The following is a 20180-nucleotide window of genomic DNA, read 5'->3' on the forward strand; positions in this document are numbered from 1 at the left end:
AACGCACTCACGCGTTTTATTATTTTTCTTTTTTCATTTTTATTTAATGTTTTTATTTTTGGGTTGCGGGAAGGAGCGCACACCGCACGCTACGCAAGACAAACGCAAAGAGAGGCTGAGGTTGAGGTGCGTGGGTGGGTGGGTTGGTGAGTGAGTTGCGGTGGGTGGGTGGGTGGCGATGGGTTGGGCGGGTTGGTGAGGGGGGTTAGCAGGGGAGGTGTTGGGATGTGGACGGGAGGGGAGGGGTGGTCCAGTGGCTCTGATTGATTATTAGTCATCCTTGCACTTTAATGGGATCCATTCAATTGAGAAGGTGGAGCACCGCTTGGATGAATTAACATATTCCCCCTCTCGCTCTCTCTCTTTCCCTCACTCTCTCTCCCTCTCTCTCCCCCCACCTCAATCTGCGCTGAAGTGTCTTTGAAAGGGGGGCAAGGAAAGGGGGTCGTGGCTTAACATTATAAAGGAAAAAAAATAAGACAGCTTTGCTTTCTTGCTGTAGAATCCGCGTCTTGACAAGCTTGGGAAAAAAAAGGAAAATAAGGAAAAACCAGAGGGGGTGAAGATTCAGACGCACTGTGTTTTGGGGCTTTTTTGCGCACGAGCTACATTACGTTTCTGATTTTATCTTTTCAAAAAATATATATTTTTTGTTAGAAAAAAAAAAACATTTTTTAATTTTTGATCAAAGGGTCTCAGATAGAGGGAGGAATTATTTAAAAATATATAATAAAAATGAAACTTTTGCCTTTCTGCACTTGGCTCCCCTGCCTGCTGCTCTTCATCTTCGGGATGTGTCCGGTGGGGCGCGAGTGCGGCGCCGTCGCGAAGAGGACGCCCAGGTCCAAGAGGGAGCTGGTGCGCGCGAGGGAGGCTGCGGGATCGGGATCCGTCCCGGGCGCGTGTGCCACGAGGCTGCCGCGGGGGAAGCGCTCGGTGGCGACGGCGGCGACGGTGGAGAGACGCGTGGCGGCGGCGGCGGGGGGCGACCGGGAGAACGGAGCGGGGCGCCCCCCCAGGAGCGCCGTTTATTTCACGGGCAGAGGAGACCAGCTGCGCCTGAAGCCCAGTGCCGAGGTACCGCGTGGCAACTTTACCCTGGAGATGTGGACCAAGCCTGAGGGTGGCCAGCGCTCGCCCACCGTTATTGCAGGTTAGTTGCTGCTGTTTTTTTGGGCACCTATAGGATGGGATGGAGCTGCAGAGCGCGAGGGCATATTTGAAGGCTGAACTGAAAGCTGCACGTGAAAGATTGTATACATAAAAAACAACAGTGTAAAAAAAGAAAAATGCGTTAATAATAAGTAATCATGCACCAATTATTCGGCAGCCGATGTTATTATCATTATTATTCCGATGAAAGTGTGTGTTTGCGATTTGGTTGCGAACCACAAAACACTAAACATTCGTAACATCCCAACTAGGGTGTTAAAAATGTTCGGTGCTCAACAAATATGTTTTTAAATGTTAGTTAAAAAAGAGAGAGAAAAAATACTATTGGGTTTATGCAATGTTGAAAAAAGTGTTAAAATTAATGAAAACTTGCAAAAATAAAACAAATATTTATTTTTTCGGTTTCGATTTCAGCCAAAGATTTTAATTTTGGTAGTTTCTCAAGTAAGATCATGTTGCTTAAGCACTTATTGACAAATGTGCTATAGCTAGTAAACAGAAACACGTTAAGGACAAGAACTACAATAGTGACACAACCAATTGTATTCACGTGCAACCACTGTAAATCGTATTTTTTTTCTTTATTTCCAACATTCCGACTCCTTACAAAGATGTTTTGCTCCTTTTGCGCTGCAAAAAAACCCCCAAACAAACAAAACACAACGAAATGCGTGCAGACGCTTAACGTCATTTTATCGCGCAGGCTATATTGCTTTTGCGGGATACGCTACATTTATTAGTTTTTCATTCATAAACAAGCATGCAAAAAGTCATGCTACCATTTTGCACAAAACTCGCATAGCGTACAGTAGGGTACCGCTTGCTACAGAAATCTGGCTCCTGCACCCGGTGACCCCCCTTTTACTGCCCCTACAGCTGCGTGCGCTCTTTTTTTCTGTGCATTAGAACATCGCAAAGTTTCGCCGTGCATTTTTTTACTTTATTATTCACGCGCTGAGGAAGTTGTTGCACGCGTTGGTCAGGTCGCATACAGAAACGCACGAGCTGCACGAGTTGAAACAAACAACAATTCGCTCGCGCGTAAAAAAGAAAAACAACTGTCTGCACTGTAACCAACCGCGAGCTCGTCGGGATGGAGGGGATGGAAGGGGAGGAGGTGGGAGGGGGTCGTGTCCAGATATTTCAGCGCGTGCATAGCTGGCTAAAAACGCACCGTTTGCGTAAAGCGTTAAAGCGGATTGTGTAAAAAAACGCGAATCGACGTAAATTAAGTCATTATGGTGGGATGGTAAGCGTGCGTGAATGAAGGGATAAAACGATGACAAAATAATAAAAAAATCGCCTCCGGTGGCGTTTTGAGTCTTTATGAAATAAGTTACGTCATCTATAACGTGGCCACTCCCCCTAATTAAATAAACCGGAGTCAGATTTAACCCTCGGCGCAGTTCTGCTTTGAGACAATACAGTTACTGTATGTACTGTTTAGGTGATTATCTGGACTTTGTTTGTATTCATGTTAATATATGAAGTATATAATATATGGAGTATGTTATACATTTATGAAAGGAAGGATTTTAAACACATTGTATCATTAATACAAAATATCGGATTGATAGGTTGATGATAAAAATACATTAACGCGTTTATAAACGCATCATATCAGTTTTATACTAGAGTCCTGAGAGAAATTCTATTTTTCAGTTTTTAAGAAACGTCTCTCCTGTTTCTTTCTTTTTGTCCGGAGTTTGTTTTGATTTCCTTTTTTCTTCCCCTTTTCTGCCAATAGAGAGCGTAATACCCAGCCTGGAAGTGCTAACGTAGTGTGAGCAGCCTCGCGCTCTACAGTATGTTTGTGTGTGTATAAATGTGTGTGTGTATGAGTGTGAATGTGTGTGTGTGTGTGTGTGTGTGTGTGTCTGTGTGTGTGTGTGTGTGTGTGTGTGATTATAGTAGAGCTCTTAGATCAGACCTTTATTTAATCCTCCACTCTGATCTCACTGTAATCGATTCTAATAGGCTGATTAATTACGATCAGCTTTAATCGTTTAAAAACGGATTGTCAGCAAAACGTCAAAATATGCTTAATCAGCAAAAGCATGTATTTTGTTTTAGTGACTTTTTATATTTAAAACATTTATTTAATGGGTTTAGAAAGTAATTAAGCATTCTGTATTGTAAAAAAAAAATACTTGACATATGATGGCATGATTGTATATGATATTACAGTGAATGTATATCCAACTGTTACTGTTCTTTTAAATACATTATTATTATTATTATTATTATTATTATTATTATTATTATTATTATTATTATTATTATTATTATTTGTTTTCATTTTTTTGTATTTTTAATGTACTGTATTATGGACAAATTAACCAATTTTTGGAAAAAAAAAAACAGTTTACAGTAAATTATAGTTATATTAAAGTATAGATTGTTATATAAAGGTATAAATATATATGTCAATATTATATTCTTACATATGTTGTTGCTGCCACACAAAAAAATTCAAACAAAACCTCAAAATCCCACACAAATCTTTCATAAAACATTTTCAATCTAGATGTTCTTAAAATTCATAATGAATATCGACCCATAGAAATGCTCCAAAATCATTTACCATATCACTATTTACCCATTGAAAAATAATAAGAGATATATATATATATATATATATATATATATATATATATATATATATATAGATAGATAGATAGATAGATAGATAGATAGATAGATAGATAGATAGATAGATAGATAGATCTCGAAAAAATAACAGACAAATTGAGAACCGCTGGAATATAATTAAGAGGAAGATGGATGATCACAAGCCATCAAACTTCAAACCTTTAGCTGAACTGCTTAAATTGTGCACTAGGAGTGGCATAAAGTTATCCAAAAGCAGTTTGTAAGACTGGTGGAGGAGAAGATGCCAAGATGCATGAAAACTGTAATTAAAAACAGGGTTTTTAATTCCCACCAAATATTGATTTCTGAACTCTTAAAACCCATTTTCTTTGCATCATTTGAGGTCTGAAAGCTCTGCATCTTTTTTGTTATTTCAGCCATTTCTAATTATTTTGCAATTAAATGCTGTAAATGACAATAAGTTTAGTTGGAATTTGGGAGAAATGTTAACCTATAAACAGCAAAATCAGAGAAACTGATTCAGAAACTAAGGTGGCCTCTTAATTTGTTTCCAGAGCTGTATATATATTTATATATATATATATATATATATATATATATATATATATATATATATATATATATATATATATGTGTGTGTGTGTGTGTGTGTGTGTGTGTGTGTGTGTGTGTGTGTGTAAATGTATGTGTGTGTGTGTGTAATTGCTGTCTCCGTAAATACAAAATCCACAGTAACATGTGCTCCAGCTGTCTGTCTGTTGCTGTATGATGTAAGCTAATAGTTCACGGGTTGACAGAAGCACATTGTGTGCAAATTACAGTCTGTTTTTATGAAGGCTTGGTTTTAAAGAGGCAGGCTTGACGGGTTAAGCTGTAAAATTAGTGCCTTGTCCATCCTTTCGTCAAGTGGTTTTGTTATTGCTCTCGTTTTAAGATGTTACATTCCTCCCCACAAAAGCCATCAAACAGAGCCACCACAGCAGTGAATCAGATTCTCAGACAGGGAGAACGAGGGGGGTGGGGGAGGGGCGTTGGGGGGTTGGATGGGGACGATGACATAAACAGAAGTAGTTTAGTCGTCTGGTTGAGGGATGACAGTAGAGTTGTGTGCATGACGTGACCAGTGTTGCTCTATGAAAGCTGTATATTTCCATGTATATTTGTGTTTGTGAGTGAGATCACAGTGAGAATACAGAGAGTACAGGACGTAAGTAAGTGTTTACGTTGTGTTCATTCAGTGTTGCTGCAATCTTCAAAGTTTTTCGTTTTACAGGATTTAACATTTGTATTAGCGCATATTATTATGTGGAAATAAGGAGGATGTAAAGTGCTTGAACGGTTTAATTGTGATGAAAAAAAAAAGGGGCCGCTCATAAAAGTTGGTAAATGGCTCTTGGATTGGACACAGGGTTCTGGGCAAAAGCTTGAACGCTGATTGTTATAGATGTTTTACATTATGTGGACTTTATGAAGCTTCTTTAGAAAAGCGAGGATTCATTTACCACTCATTTACTAAAATAATTGCTTTTAAAAAGCTTTGCTAAAGAATTTTGATGGCTGTTTTTATAAGAGTTGCGTGAGTGGTTGGCTCATGCAGTGTTTGTACATTCTCTTCTAAAGGAATGTAGTAATAATGCAGTACTTTCGAACAAAACAGAACACGTTGAAAACTTTGCTTTCAATGATTTGTCTTTTTTTCCCGTGTTTAAACTATAAAAAATAATAAATAAAAAAAGCTTTGCTTCTAGTGTCTCTCGTTTGGCAATGTGAGCAGTGTTGTGCTCTGTCCATGGTGCTGAGATGAAATACACTGCATTAGAAGAGATGCTTTAGTGAAGTGATCATTTGTCATATTTGGCTTAGAAGCTATTTTATTTTATTTAGAGATGCATCCTCAATGCGTAATAATTACTTATACTGACTATTTTTTTAATATGAAGTTTGTAGTATAGATAAAAGCATCAGCAGCAAAAAGTTGAGTGCACTCAAAAATGCTTCAAACTTACTCTGAACCAGACAAGTTTTTAAGTATGTTTACACAAGATAGTATTACCCCACAATGCATTGAGAGAAATGGTTGAGGAGGAGCTTGTTACTTCTGGAACTGTTATTAGAGAAAACGGTGGAAAAGTGCATCAGCAATGGCGGCTTGGGGGATTTGCAGTAATGCAAAGTTTTATCACTTAGAATTAATAGATTAATAATCTTTCTGTACTAACCCTAAAATCTGCTTTTTATGGTAAGATTAGTATAGTATAGTATAGTATAGTATAGTATAGTATAGTATAGTATAGTATAGTATAGCAACTTGAGAGGGACATGAAAGAGATGAAACTTTCTTCTAAACTTTCAATGGAAGTCAATGTAAAAGGAATTAATTTCAGGACATTTTGAACTATTTCTATTGGTCCGTTTATCAAGAAATTTTGGTACAGTATAAGGGACAGTTTGTCTGTTCAAATTATGTAGAAAACTAAAAATCGACAAAAATGGAGATACTTTATAGTTTTTCATTGGAGAGTGTTAGTTTGTATTGCACAATTGGAACACAGCCTTAGTATAACATGGTTCCATTTGATCTGTACATTTATATAGTAGTAAGTATTCGTTAGTATAATGTTCCATGACTTTTGCTACTGTATGTCCCATGGAAGTTAACCCCTTAACAGGCTTGGATTTTGGTCAATTGTCTGCCTGACATTACACCATTATATAATGAGAGTATTATATAAAAAGCTTTCACGTTTCATAAGGAATATTACTAAAAATCATAATTTTAACTGTAATAGAAAATATTAAAAAAAAAAGTCTCTTTCCTGAACTTAATTTTTAAAATTAATATTTTCCTGAATACAGATCAAACCGTTCATGTCCTTCAAACCTTTAGCTTGGTTATGTTTGTGTAGTTTTTATGTCTTTTTTTTCTAACCTGCAGAATGTGGGTTGATTCCTGTTGCTGATCTGGAATTATTAAGTGGAGTAAAGAGTGAACAGGACATTTCAAAACCCTCAGATTTTCAGAATGTTAATAACTTATTTTATTGCAAAAAAAAAAAAAAAAGGCTTTGTATCACCTACACTTGTAGCCTGTATACAAAACAATGCATTTTAAGGGGGTGTGCGTGTGTGTAAGTGTGTGTGTGTATGTGTAGGACTGTATGGCCAAGTATGGATTGGCATGGATTGGGTCATCTCCACAGTGTCCTATGCAGTCCTCCAGGTTGACGGTTGTTTCTGGTTGAGAGAATGCTGTACTCGATTGGCTGCCAGTTTTTAATCAATGTGTTTGTGTGGTTGAGTGCTAAGTGTAAATAGTTGTATGTACAGTAAAACGTGGTTGTAAAGAGTCCACCGACTGCAGTGCTCCAGTCCACTGGGGGTGGTAATGCTTTCCCACTATCACGTTAATGCCTCACTCATCTCACAAGATAAAACCTCACAACGTACACAGGTGTGCCAAGCTATTCCCAGATGGTAACACTTTGTGATCAATGTCCGTCCATCTTCCATCCCAATGTCTATGTTCAGAGCTGGCCTATTTTTTTTACCTGTTTGTTATTTACCACTTAGTGGTCTCATTCCAGGATTTCAAAGATTGTAATTTCCTCACTTTTATGGTACAATTTATTTTTATAGATGCTGGCAGTGGTTCTGCGGGCAGTGGAGGAGTGTGTGTGTGTGTGAGGGAGCCGCGGGCACTTGACTGCCCATGTCTGCCCTGAAGCTGGGGCTTCTCTTCTAATGCCAATGATCTTTGGGTAATGCTAGTGGTCAGACTGAAAAAAAAAACGAAGTAAACTTCATTACACAGCTATTTCAGCAAAACTCTGCCTTGTTCAGGAGATACACATGAAGTTTATTCCAAATAGTGTTATATTTCCAACTGCAATCAATCCAGTTTTTTCTGAAGTTGTTTTTTTTTTAAGTACACAGACTTCCTTTCCATTTTTGCGCGACACTCTTCACTCTCATCTTGGATCACTTGGATCTCAGCACTGCAGTGATACCTCCATGTGTGTTGTGCTGATGGTACAAGTGATGAAACGCAGCAGTGCTGCTGGAGTTTTTAAACACTAGTTGCTCCACCTTGTAAATAAAGTAAAGTCAAAAATAGAAGCTCTAAATATGTTGTAACACAGTTTGTGTTGGTCGTCCTCTAGTCCTTCATCAGTGTCCAGAGATACAGGACACTGTTGGCTGGTTAATTTAAGGATTCAAGTAGATTCTATTGTCATTTCACATCACATGGGTATGGGTACATGAGATTAGTGCTGGGCGATATGGGAAAAATCATATACCACGATATGGAATTTTTTTATATCACAAGAACAATCTCATGAGTTTAATAACGTAAGGCATGTTACAAACCGGCATGTCCGCGCGGGTCCATCAAATAACGTAAAGCAGCATCATGTCATCTAGTAAGCATGATTTAAATAATAAAATATATATAATTTAAACTAACTGTAACTTCAGTGATCTAAAGGAAGTAGTTTTGCTATTTTTGTTTAAAAAAAATTACATGGGGCTTTTGTGAGAAAAATTACACACACACACACATACACACTCACACACACTCACACACACACACACACTCACACACACAAAAGCTAACATTTTCCCCTGCTGCCCTGGTAACACTTTACTGCTTATTTGGCCTACATGATTTTCACCAATTACCTCTAGCAAACACACTCCTCACAGCTGTGCACGGAGAGAGGATTCCTCACGTGGGGGGGGGGGGGGTGATGGGGGGTGAGGGGGGATGGGGGGTGAGGGGGGCAGGCTGTGTGTACACAGCACTAGACTGAGGGTCACAAAGCCAGAAGCCAGTCCTCCCTCAGTCTGACTCCAGTACACCTCCCAGAACTGCTGCTTACTGCTCCAAACACCAGTACACCAGTACACTAGTACATCAGTACTCCAGTATACCGGTACATTAGTACACCAGTACACCGGTACACTAGTACACCAGTACGCCTGTACATCAGTACACCAGTACACTAGTACACCAGTACACCAGTACTCCAGTACACCGATACTCCACTACACTAGCACATCAGTGCACTAGTACACAGGTACATCAGTACACCAATATACCAGTTCACCAGTATATTAGTACAGCAATACACCAGTGGATGACATAATGCTGAGTTATGATCATGCTGTGCCCCACCTTCAAAGTGCTCCCATTGCTGCCACAGATGTTCAAATGCACATACGTAACTTGTCTAGTCCCTGTATTGAAGCACTGCAAATAAAATGGGAGTCTGTAGGCACCATGCCAGGTACCAAGTGTACCTGATTACAGGTGTAACTCTGTATTAAAGAGCTTGATAAAGGAACCCCTTCATCTGAGGGATCAGATAGTTATGTTCGTTGCACACTTGCTCTTTACTTTTACTGTAATTCCTCTTGTTTTCTCAAACTATGTATTTATCTTATGCATGGTAGAAATATGAGAAATATGAAAATCCCATTCCAGACTTTGATTGTTTTTCCATTTAAACATAATGATTTTCTTATGCATTTGTTGACAATGTGGAGGTTCTCTGCAAACCTTTCTCCTCAAAAAAAACATCACCTTTTCTTACTTCATTACTCAATCTAAAGTGCCCCAATTCCAACCGTTTTGGTTCTGAAATGCAGGAATGGACTCTATAGTGTCCCATTTCTTTTAAACCATAGTTGTATTTTAACTAACAAAGTAAATGTGATATTTAACCCATTGACTGACTAATTACAGTGAAATAATGAATTACCCTTAGCTACTGGGCCACCCAAAAACCGCACTAAAACTCCTCAGCAATTTGGAAAAAATCCAGAAAAACAACCCAGCAACCCCAAGCCATCATTTGGATAGAAAAACAAACAATCCAGCAATTTTTTTTAGAGGATAGCAGCGAGTGAAAACTACTCACGTCCATCAGCGCAGAGAGGCTATTTCCCTTCAAACACGCTGTTAATTACTATATTTGCCATGAGCTACGCATTTCGGGCCGTGGTTAAAAAGGCTAATCCATTTCCCTATTAATTGCTCTCGTTAGGAAGTCATTTAAACATTTAAACAGACGAGGCATGATGAAGTTCGTGCGTTTGCTGCAGAATTACATCAATTGATACGTTTAACGACTTTTACATCTGCAGTTTAGTCTAACAAAACACTTCTTCTGCTACAGATGGTAATCACCCAGCGGCGGCTTTAGATTCCTGAAGTTAACGTAACTCCCGCAGACTGATACTGCCCTGTTCCAGAACAACAGCCCACCGCATACGAGCCTTTTATTTACTTTCACTTTCCTCAGAATAAGAGACTATGAAAGAAGCATTCCCATTAGATGTAAGAGTCCGCTACCTTCCAACGCACACTTTCCAACTGAAACAGGAAGAGAGGGTTTCAGGGCTCTTATCATAATAAGGCCCTTGCCGAAAAAGGACCATTTTTTATTTCAGACGAACCCACTGCTGAGGCACATTTCAAGAAAATAGACTGAAAGTTCATGTAACCTTTGCTCTGTTGATACAAGACCACACTGCCGGGGCCTGATTGCTAGCAGATGCCTCGCTGCAGCCTTGCAGCCCTTGAACTGGACTGTTTTAAAAGGTCTGATCATGGGAACTGCACAGTGTTCCTCACTGCTGAGCCGACACACTTGCGATTCAAGGTTGCTCTGCACAGAAGGTTGTAAATCACAGATAGCTGTTCTGAGTCGGAGTGTTTCTTACATTTACTTTGACTTTTATTTGATTGCAGACGGTGTGAAACTTTTCATGTTTGGTCTGGTCAACTTTATTTCATTTATTAATATGCAGGCGTGCATTTAGGGCTTGCAACACATTCCAAAAAATAATATGCAATGAATGAAAAGCAGTATCTACAAAAGAGCTTCTGGGAAGCACCATTATGGCATGGAAACAAGTATTGTAGCAAAGGAACATCCAGACTGTTATCAGCCGCAACAATTCCAAAGCCATGGTCGGCTTGTTGTCATGGTTTGGGGCCCAATGGTGTCACTATACAGTTGTGATGCAGCATCAAAAGTCGCAGAAAAGTTCTTTTACATTTTCTTTTACTGTTTTACAGAAATGAAGATGCATTTTTCAAGAAGACACATTGCAAAGGCATGGCTGCTGAAGCATTATGCAAAATAATGGCATTACAATATATAGTGGTGAATGCTTATCTATCCCAACCTTTTTCATAATGTGTTGCAGGCCTAAGGTACAGGAATGTACTGTATTGGGTACAGTATATTAACAAAATGAAATGAAGTTGAGCAGACTAAACATATAGAATATATTATATTGCAATCTATTGCATTATTTTTGTCTAATAAAAAAAAGAGTGCATTTAAGAAATTCTGATTTTATTTCTTTTTTCATTTAATTTTTTTTTCTGATTTGACACTGTACGTTAACATTTGTCTTTTCAATGTGATACTTTTTTGCACAATAAATCATAATTTTATCAGATGGTCGAAAAGAAGAATTCAATAAATCTGCTGAAATGGCTTATTTGGTGCAATTTGGTCTTTGTTTTTTGCAACTGCATCTATACTAGATAGCAACATTTCTGGAGCTGTACATGCTAAAACCCCGGTTGCTGAGTATAATATTGCATTTGGTTGATTGTTCAAACAACCAAGGTGCAGAGAATAGTGTAGTATAGTATTTAGTTGATGCCAAAAATCTCAGTGCAATTCTTCATGCAACTTGAAATGTAATTGTGACAAATGTATCTGAAGGATCATATCTAACCTAATCTCCTTTCTTTACAGGACTCTACGACAAATGTTTCTACGCATCCTGTGACCGAGGCTGGTTATTAGGCATCAAGCCAGTGAGCGATCAAGGCAACAGAGACCCACGTTTCTTCTTCTCCCTCAAAACTGACAGAGCGCACAAGGCCACCACCATCACCTCCAATGCACCCTACTCGCCCAACCACTGGCACCACCTCGCCATCACCTACAACGGCCTCCACATGAAGCTGTATGTGAACGGGGCTCAGGTGGCTGTAAGCCGAGATCAATCCGGAGAGATCTTCAGCCCGCTTACCAAAAAGTGCAAGGTGCTCATGATCGGCGGCAATGCCCTCAACCACAACTACAGAGGAACCATGGAGCACCTGAGCCTGTGGAGGAGGGCCTTAACCCAGCGAGAGATCATCCGCCACATGAAGGGACATGGTCACGACCACCCGGACGACCTCTCCCAACTGGTCATTCACGAGAACTTCGAGAGCACCTCTCGGAAGTGGCTGACCGTTAAAGACGGGACCTTTCCCCAGGTGGTGGTCTCAGACAGGACATGGACAGGTGATCTGGGTGGCTCCACCCACACCGCGCTGCTCCCCCCACCTTGCGGCCAGACCATTTGCGACAATGTGGAGGTGGTGACCAACTACATGCGCTTCTGGAGTTTCCGTAAACCCAAGACCGTGAGGTACCGGCTCGTAAACGTGTACGACGACCACGGCCTGTGGCCCACGGTGACGGAGCACCAGATCAACCTCCAGCACCAGCACCTTAACGACGCCTTCCGCGTCTACAACATCACCTGGGAGCGCACCGTCCACAACGTCTACAACTCCTCCTTACGCAACCGACTGGTGCTCACCAACTGCGACATCAGCAAAGTAGGCGACGAAGAGTGCGACCCAGAGTGCAATCACACGTACACAGGTTTCGACGCCGGCTACTGCAGGAGACATACTGCCATCTGTCCCAGACACAAGCAGGGGAACGGAGTTTGCGATCCTGAGTGCAACTTGGAGAGTTTCTACTACGACAACGGTGACTGCTGCAACCCCAACATCACCGACGTCACCAAGACGTGCTTTAATCGCACCTCACCCCACAAGTAAGTCTTGCTGTTTTTTTGTTGGAGTTTTCTTCAGTTTGAACTTTTACGAAGGATTTCTGACAGACATTATTTGACGCTGGAGGTAGAGATCACATTGCGATAAATTGAAAAACAATTCTCTATAATACTTTACCACAGATTTATCCTGTTCATTTGATTAGCGCCACCATGTGGAGTAATAAAGTAGTAGCTTTACTAAGTCAAATTGATAGGCGAATCTAGAGTTTAGAGTTTAGAAAAGGAGTTTAGAGCACCTGTGTTTGGATAATGATATAAATATTTGATGTCAGCAAGTTTAAACTTCTACCTGAACCCCAGTATTAACTGGAATTCAATATAAAATACCACTAAGGTTTTGTCCACACTAATCTAGATATTAAAAAAACACAAACGTTTAATCCCAATTAGTTACACACTACTCCTTACATAGTGTATTATGCAAGTTACAAATGTACAGATTCTCACTCGAAGCAAAAGTTATATATGTGTAATAGAACAGTAGTTACATTAATTCATATGTCAACATCTAAAATCTAGCGCACAAGAGTTTAAAGCTTGTACATAAGATGTATAATTATGTGGTTCATTATATAGGGAGTCTAGAGATATTTGAGATTCAGACAGAAACATGCAGACATTGTGACATAACTGTTTTCATGAAAACTGAGTTCACTAAAATTGACATTATTTTCTGTGTTGGAAAATAATGTTTTTGTGTAGACAGGAGGCCAAAATGGGATTGCAAATATCTGTTTTTCAAAATATCTGGATATACAGCTCTGGAAATCATTAGGAGACCACTGAATCAGTTTCTTTGATTTTGCTATTTATAGGCATATGTTTGAGTAAAATTTAACATGTTGTTTGATTTTATAAACTACAGACAACATTTCTTTTAAATTCCAAATAAATATATTGTCATTTAGAGCATTTATTAGCATACAATGAGAAATGGCTGAAATAACAAAAAAGATGCAGAGCTTTTATAAAGTTTTAAGTCCATATATCAAGATTTGGTTGAATAATCCTGTTTTTTAATCACAGTTTTCATGCATATTGGCATGTTCCCCTCCACCAGTCTTACACACTGCTTTTGGATAACTTTATGCCTTTACTCCTGGTGCAAAAATTTAAGCAGTTCAGTTTGGTCTGATGGCTTGTGATCATCCATCTTCCTTTTTGTTATATTCCAGAGGTTTTTAATTTGGAAAAATCAAAGAAACTCATCATTTTTAAGTGGTATCTTATTTTTTTCCAGAGCTGTATATGGACAAAGACAAGGACAAGTAAAATATCTGCTAGCTTTGGTTCTAGATAGTTGTGGCCTTTTAAGGTTGTGGTACAGAAACCCATTACAACATGCAGAGCAGTGGTTCTTCAGGACCAGGATAGAGATCCACTGATATAGAATTTAGCAGGATCTTTTAATTAGTTTAAGTCAGTTCAGCGCTAACACAGAAACAGAGTGATTATGGGGACCTTCAGCAACTGACATTAGTCTTTCAGTGTTCTTCCACACATGTGTATTAGACTAAAAATTTCCTCAATCAATGAGATTTTTGATGATGCGATTGATAAAAACGAAATAAAACAGAGCTATCTCTACCATACTGTAGTATAACTGCAGCATGACATAACTAACTTCCCTCTCAACTGATGCAAACTGATGTTGCTGGCATCACACCGGATCACACGCCACATTCAAAAACTCAAAACACTCTTAGCATCGACTGGCTGCTGGCTGACCCGTAACACCACTTATTTCTATTATTGCACGATAATAAACCCAGACCTAGACCACAGAAAGCCATAGTAAAAGCCATAGTGAAAATCCAACCTCGTTTGTCATAATAATTTAAATGTGGTTTGAAGAATCTGACCAAAGCTGCGAGGGAGGCAAATAACTAATCATTGAATATGGATGAAATACAAACCTATAAATTCCAACCGAATTCTTTCCTACAGGCCATATAATCAACAACACCACACATAACAAAGCTTACACAACAATAACTGCTGCTCAACAATCGCCTGTTTCGTTAAATCTATCCAAACAAAGCCAGACATTTTATTTGTTTTGAGTAAGCGATAATTAAGCAACAAATGGGCACAATACAATAGAGTTACACACAGTAAAACAAGTGAGCTAGTGGCTAAAATGTAGCGTATATGAGCCTAGCAATCTCAAACAATCCCAGCATGTCAAGTTCAAGTCAGTCTGCCTGCTTTGGATTCTGATTCACACAGCAAGGACTCCAATTCCCAGCATGCACTCACTCCGGACTTTCCTGACTCTTTCCTGCTGATCGCGTGATGCTACAGTGTTCCTGATCTCCCAGCTCCTGATTGCTCACAGCTGCTCTGTTTAGTATAAATACCCCTCAGTTTCCTTAGTTCATCACTGAGTATTACATCTAATTAGCTAGCACTTCTACAACGCGTTTCCATTTTCCTTGTTCCTTGTTTTTGCCTTTGTTACCGACCTGTCTTTTATTTTTTATTTATTTTTATCTCTCGCCTTGCCCTTTGCATCGTTGTTTACTGTTGGCAAACTGTTTTTGTATATTGACCACTACAAATTTATTGTAAAAAAGTATGAAAATTATTCTCTTAAGGAAGGTGCTATTACAGGGTGAGCTTCAGCAATAAAGACTTATTAGGGTTATTACATCTGACAGCCACCAATCAGCATCGGCCTGAACTTTGTTGATAACCTTGTTCAAATCTGGCCAATCAGCATTCCCAGATAATCATTTTCTTTTTTTTTTTTACTTGGTCCAATCAGAGTCCCTCAGAGCACTTTACGCTCATAAATTAAATGGTACATGCCTTTGGGGGTCGTGAGGACTGATTTGAGGACTACATTTTCAGGACTGCATTAGGACACGGCCTTAGAATGACTCTACAGTTGAAACTACAGTGTTTGAAAAGGGTCCAGTATGAGTAAATTTTTAGGTATGCAGAGTGGATGTCTGGTCTGCAGTTCGGAGGTGAATAAATCATCGGCTATGTGGCGCGCCGGACTGTACCTTGTGTTTCGGTGTTCACCAGCAGTGCGTGTTTCACGGGTCCCCGCGGCGCTCCGTGGCACCGGTTCAAAGCCGGGGCGGTCGGCCCCTTTTTTTCCGCTCTGCGGCTGAAACAAAGTACTCTCTTGGTGACCGGATGGGAAGAAAGGAGATGTTAGACATAGTTCTGCCTTTTTTGAGAGCTTATAAAAGTAGATTGATAGGGAGTAAGTGGGAATGGAAACTATGTCCCACTGGACACCAGAGAGAGCCAATTACAGTTCAGCGCAGGATCTATAACACTATTACTTACAGTAGTGGGGGCTCTTATGGGAATGCCATTCAGGAACATAACTTTCCAGAGATATGTTGAGTTGCTGGGGGGAGGAAAGGAGGGGGGGGGGTGCATTTTGGTCAGGGTTGGATGGCGGGGGGGAGATGATGAGGGGTGGCAATGAATATTAATGGGGTAAAAATACAGCCTTTCAGTCTGTGGAAGATGTTTTTACAGAGGAAGTTCATTTTTTAAGATGTTTCTATAGAAGAGTATTGGAAGCATTCGTGGTGGGTTTGTGTTACATGATGGGTTTTAGTTCTTCAGGCTTATTCGACTCAGTGAACTTTTTCAGAATTAACTCTTCCTATGAAATTCATCCTATTATTTATTTCTTACAGGTTCTTACATAACTTTACTGTAAAACTTTTACGCAACAAAAAAAGTGCAGAACAAACCAACAAAGTATTTTTTTCACCACTGTAAATGAATACTGAAGTCACCCAGACTATGAAGGAACACATAGAAAAAATCATGTAGTAACTTAAAAGTGTTAAACAAACCAAAATACTCTGTGAAGAAGCATTTAGGTGCTTTTATCTGGGGAGCTGTGAACTTTCTGTTTATGAGGCTGGTAACTCTGATGAACTTATCCTGTGCGGTAACCCTTGTTCTTCCTTTCCTGGAGCGGTCCTGATGAGAGCCAGTTCCATCGTAACATTTTTGATGTTTTTTTTTTTGCGACAGCACTTGAGGATTTTTCGTTTTTTCATTTCATTTTGTTTTTGTTAATGATAATAACCTTGATAGTAAGATAAATTAAATAAAATTAATTAATTGTCAATGTTGAAGTGTTAACGTGCGCTGTTAATTTGGAATCAGTAACGTGTTACTATTTTTTAACGCTAAAAATAGTTTATTAAGGCACCAAGTTTGACCCCTACTTCCGCCGTAATCTGCCCTGACTCCGCCCAACGCACTGATTAGTTTTCTGGCTAAAACGATTGAACAGTGCGCTCTTACACTGCATTCATACTGGAAAGCAACAACGTGACAGGCGACTATTCACGTTTTGTTATCGCGACACGCGACAAAGCATCAGAGCAACACAGAGTTGCAATTTTCTTAACTTTTTGCAAATGATTTATGACGTGGTGAAGCGACATTTTAACCCGATTGGCTTCTAGCTTACCTTTGGACCAATCACAAACAAGGCGGTCCGAGGTCCTCAGGCTTCTGCTCTCGGAACTTTTGGTTCCTTTTACTGTTCATTCTGTTGAATGGGGTGGACCCGCATCGATCTGCGGTAACGGCTGTGCTTCCAGCGCAGGTAAATCACTGAAACGGCCAAAAGTCTAGCAAGCTCGGGAGTTATAGCTGTAAAATAAATTGGCCTAGTGATTCCTTATATTTATACCACATTTTCCCTCCAAAGTGTATATTTTTCAAGCGGTAATAGCTTGTAGATATATAATATTCACCAAGTCTTATTAAAATCAATTTATTTTCAACCATTGTAGTGATCTTAATTTAGTTAACAAATACATATTTAATACAAACATGCATTCAATAAATATTTTTTTCGTTCCGTTGAAGCAATACATTTTTTTATGCCTTTTTTCTTGACAAAGGCTGGACCATGATACACGCTAGCATTAAGCTTGACACGCCCACAAGCGACAAACGCTGGGGGACACAAGCACCTCGTCACGTTCCATTGTGAACTCAGGGTAACAGTGTCCAGCAGTAACACTCGGGTTCAGACTTCCAGCTCCGACCCGGATAGAGAGCTTTGTTTGGTTTCTCTCTCCATATTTTTCTCTTTCTCTATTTTTCTCTCTCTCTCGCTCATTTCTCTGCCAAATAGTGAGCTGGATGGATAGCTTTGTTTTATCTCTCTCTCTCTCCCTTTTTTCTCTCTCTCTTTCAAGCTCATTTCTCCGCTAAATAGAGAGCTTTAGGGCAGTAGGAAGGGTGCTCGGACTCGCTCTGGTGGTATTCCACTTATCCATCTTATTCATTAATTCATACATGAACTAATGCAGCACTAATACACATATTTATATGGTCATCCCTGAGAATTTTATAGTCATTAAATCAAGTTTGAATTCAGAAATCCTCACAACCAAGCTGAGACATTTACAATCCAATTCATCATGCATTCTTTATTCCAGCACCCTGCGTTTATTTTATCTTTTAAGTATATACTATTATTTTAATTGACACCTAATATACATATAATTGCATTTTACATTTTTTACATTTAAATATCCACTTTAAAAATATGCGTCTGAAGAAAAACAAATGCGATTAATCAGTTAATCAGGTAATCACAGAATTATGTTGTGATTAATCAGATTCAATTTTGTAATCGTTAGACACCACTGATTAAAAAAAAAATAAAAATAAAAATACTGTGACGCATCTTTGATCTTTGGTCGCACCGCCCGGCCCTACCTCAACGCTCTACCCAGCTTCTATGCAAATGACACAACATCCTCTCCTCCTTCTTGTCTGTGTGGTTTGAGTAGGTCGGCATCTCCACGCCGCCCCTGCCTCTGATCACAGCTGGTGTTAACAAACACGGCAGAGTGTGTGAGAGCACTGGAAGCGTATTGGGGAGGAGTGTGAGGAGGCCGAAGAGTGTGAGTCAACCGGAGAGAAAAGAGCTCTCCAACTTGTTGCTTGTTTTGATTTGATTATGGTATGTCTGGAGCGCTTTGCCGAGGGCTGCATAACAAAATGATTTGACATTCCTTTCTGATTGTAGAAGTATGCATGAACGGAGAGTTGTGCAAGCATAGAACAATAGACTGGAGCGCTGCGGTGAATCTGTTTGCCTAACACCACTGTTCCTGACTTATTTGTGCGCAAAACACTGAGTCATGTTACTTTTACAAAACCCATATTTACAAAAACTCAATATACAAACTCCTGGGTTGTGTGTTCGGGGATGGCATATGCTTTGTATCATACACTGTTTGTCACTTTTGATTAGCTTATATTTAGCAGGCCTAAATTTGGATGGTTTTAAAACCATAAAGGCATATTTTTTTATGGTGCTGTGGCTGAGTAAGAACGGAAGACACTTTAGGAATTAGGAATGTCCTGATCAGGGGGTAGTTTAAAGTCTTTTAAAGGAGAAATCTGGTGTAAAATGGACTTGGGCTGTAGAGAAACATGATAACGAGTACAAACTTTTGTCAAATAGCCCACCTCCATTTACCCCCAGCATTTCAAAATACAGCACTTTTAGCTAAAACTCCCAAAAGGCTTACAATGCTAGTGATAGGGGCATATCATTGCCCAGGCAAAGAAATCACTATTTTTAGACTATTAACAAGCTGAAAGTAGCTCCACACATTTTATTTGTAAAATTCTGAGGGTCCTGCCATTTAAAACAAAGCACTGAGAACTTTAAAAGAGCACAGATGGTTTATTAAAAAGACTGTTTATACACACAGTACCTTCAGGTAGTGTCCAGGAAGTCAAAGAGACAAATACAAGAGGAGTTTACTCAGTAAAGCTGTGTCTTAAAGCTTAACCAAGAGAAGGCCAACAGACCAAATGAACCATTTCCATGAAGTACACAATGATGTTTGTGTATTAGCATTAGCATTAGCCTCAGCACAGTTCTGAATGACACTGCAGACTCTAACTAAACTCTTTGATTTACCTTCTGAGAACTCTCCGCACTGCTGTCGGCTGTGCAGCAGTGTCTGTTAATTGTACCTTGAGGACACCAAATGGTTAGCACCGTGTTTGCAAAACTCACTTTTTGCGTGTTTTTGTATTTACACTTGGGTCACTAAACGCTCTAAGCATTTTATGTGAATCAGTTGAAAGAGTTTGATGTCAGGTTGCATATGTTTGTGTGAGCCGTTTGGGTGGCTTCCTTATTGTGATGCCATGAAACCACTCTGGCACCACCCCTCATGTTGAGCACTATGGACACAGGCAAAGGAAATTTACTTATAGCATGGCTAGCTTTTTTCCTAATATTCATCCCATTTTCTCCCCAATTTACATGGCCAATTACCCAACCCACTCATTGGGACTTCTTCTATCACTAGTGATGCTCCAACACCAGGAGGGTGAAGACTAGCACATGCCTCCTCCGATACATGTGAAGTCAGCCACCATCGCTGCACGCTTGGAGGAAAGCGCAGCGACTCGGTTCTGATACATCAGCTCACAGACATTGCTTATCGCAATCACCCTTTGGAGTGATGTGGAACAAGAACTAC

The 20180-nt window shown here is 39.6% G+C and overlaps 1 protein-coding gene across 1 annotated transcript in view; it reads left to right on the top strand.

The window, feature by feature from the left end:
- Positions 1-374: 374 nt before the first annotated feature.
- pappab (pregnancy-associated plasma protein A, pappalysin 1b) overlaps positions 375-20180 on the top strand; it is a 136459-nt gene continuing 116653 nt past the window's right edge. The window contains exons 1-2 of the mRNA XM_049470697.1: positions 375-1153; positions 11565-12648. Of these exons, the coding sequence (XP_049326654.1) occupies positions 736-1153; positions 11565-12648 (1502 nt within the window). The 5' untranslated portion in view covers positions 375-735. The remainder of the gene's footprint in view (positions 1154-11564; positions 12649-20180) is intronic.

The sequence above is a fragment of the Astyanax mexicanus genome, chromosome 22 (genome assembly GCF_023375975.1).
Source record: "Astyanax mexicanus isolate ESR-SI-001 chromosome 22, AstMex3_surface, whole genome shotgun sequence".
Classification (NCBI taxonomy): domain Eukaryota; kingdom Metazoa; phylum Chordata; class Actinopteri; order Characiformes; family Acestrorhamphidae; genus Astyanax; species Astyanax mexicanus.